This window comes from Etheostoma cragini, chromosome 17 (genome assembly GCF_013103735.1).
Source record: "Etheostoma cragini isolate CJK2018 chromosome 17, CSU_Ecrag_1.0, whole genome shotgun sequence".
NCBI classification, from domain to species: Eukaryota; Metazoa; Chordata; class Actinopteri; order Perciformes; family Percidae; genus Etheostoma; species Etheostoma cragini.
The window spans coordinates 148122-150029 of NC_048423.1; the positions used below are offsets into that span (position 1 = coordinate 148122).

The 1908-nt window shown below is 45.3% G+C and overlaps 1 protein-coding gene across 1 annotated transcript in view; it reads right to left on the minus strand.

The window, feature by feature from the left end:
* Positions 1-1908, minus strand: part of LOC117960512 (pyridoxal kinase-like) — a 19104-nt gene that overhangs the window by 8223 nt on the left and 8973 nt on the right. Inside the window, exon 3 of the mRNA XM_034898458.1 lies at positions 1712-1718. Coding sequence (XP_034754349.1) covers positions 1712-1718 — 7 coding nt within the window. The remainder of the gene's footprint in view (positions 1-1711; positions 1719-1908) is intronic.

Genomic DNA, 1908 nt, shown 5'->3' on the forward strand with positions numbered 1-1908 from the left:
CTCTCCTCCTCAACCTCTCCTCCTCCCCTCCTCCTCTCCTCCTCTCCTCCTGCAGGTTATTCCCATTGGAAAGGCCAGGTGTTGACAGCAGATGAGCTCCATGTTCTCTATCAAGGAATCAAACTGAACAACGTGCACCAGTACGACTACGTCTTAACAGGTGAACACCTTCTTTCATCCTTCACCTCGCAACGCTTTCGTCATCGCTCCATCGACCGTCGTCATGACAACAGGACGTTATTGGGTTTTTTAAAATCATCCCGGGGTTAAATTTAGAGCTCTTCACAAGTAAAATAAATGATCATCCCACTGCTTGCTTTAAATCTGGGTGTTTTGTTCAATTACAACGCATTCAACAAACCTGTTTTTTATTAAATACCATTGAACAAAGTGGCTAAAATTTCCCAAAAAAGCTTCAAAAATGTCAAAAAAGCAGAAAAAATGAAAACTTTGAAGTGTAGTTTCAGTTTTGACCCAGTAAAACACGGGAAGACAACACATTAATTATTAATATTAGATTAATTAATTAACAAGGGTTAACCCTTGTGTCAACTTGCTGTCGAAATAAAAAATCAGTAATTTTGTTGACGCTTTTTTATCAATGTTTTCAAATTTTTCTCACGTTTTTTTTTTTAATTTTTCCAACACCGCTCATGCTTTCTTTTCAATGTTTGTCACTTTTTTATGTTTCCAACACCACGTAACACTAACTTATTAGCTTTAGTTTTACATTATTTTTGGAATTTATGGTCAATAAACCTCATTTATAGGAAATTATCCCTAATGTTGGAGTTGGAAAAGCAGAGGTGTTTTTTTTTTTTTTTTTTTTTTAAGTTTCCACAGAATCCAAAGCTCTCAAAGCTCAAGGGAGAGAGGTCCAGAGCCTTGGAGCCACCACAGGAAAAAGCTCGGGCCCCTCTGGTTTTAGCACTTGTTCTGGGACCAGGTCTCGGTCTGAAGACCTCAGTGAGAGACCAGATGAGGGCGTGTAATAGATCCTGGATGTCAGCGGGAGCTCGACCATGCAAGGCTCTACAAGCAGTGATTAAACATTTTAAAATGCACTCTAAAACCTACTGGAAGCCAATGAAGAGCCTTAAGAACCGGAGTGATGTGGATCTCCTGCTGGTCTGGACTAAAGTCCTGCTGCCGCATTCTGTACAACGTGCAGTTCGTCCACGGATGAGTTGTTTAAACAACTTTACAGTGTACAGTGTGCAATAATCCAAACGTGAGGAAATAAAAGCATGAACGAGCGTCTCCATCACGTTTTTGGAGACCGCAGATCGGATCTTAGCGATGTTCTTTATGTGTCTTCTCCACCGAGGCGGTTCTGGTGCTGGTTCCGAGTCAGAGCCACACAAATAAACCTGGCTCTGGGCCAAGAACACGGGTTCCAACTCTGCACCAACGTAGCGCTGGTCTGGAGATGAGAACCGGGTACGTCAGGTGCTGGGGGGGGGGCGGGGTTATCATGACGTTTAAAAACAAAAACATCTGGCCGCCATTTTGAAAACCCCGGTCAGCTGGTAACCATAGATAGCGGTTAATGTTAGCTTTGGACCTGGATGGGGAACCAGAACCACCGTGGTCTGGACTGGGGAGGAAACCACCGGTCTGCTGGCTCTCAGGCTGGGGAACATCCTGCTGGTTCTTAGAGAACTGGCAAGGAGAACCAGCACTGAACTGGCACCAGGACCAGAACCAGCACCTGTTAAAACACACATTTTTAAAAATGGAACCCAGATTCCACATCATCTGGTAAGGAAGCCTCCTGGGCGCCTCCCTAGGGAGGTGGTCCAGGCACGTCCAGCTGGGAGGAGGCCTCGAGGAAGACCCAGGACTAGTTGGAGGGACGTCCAGCTGGGAGGAGGCCTCGGGGAAGACCCAGGACTAGTTGGAGGGACG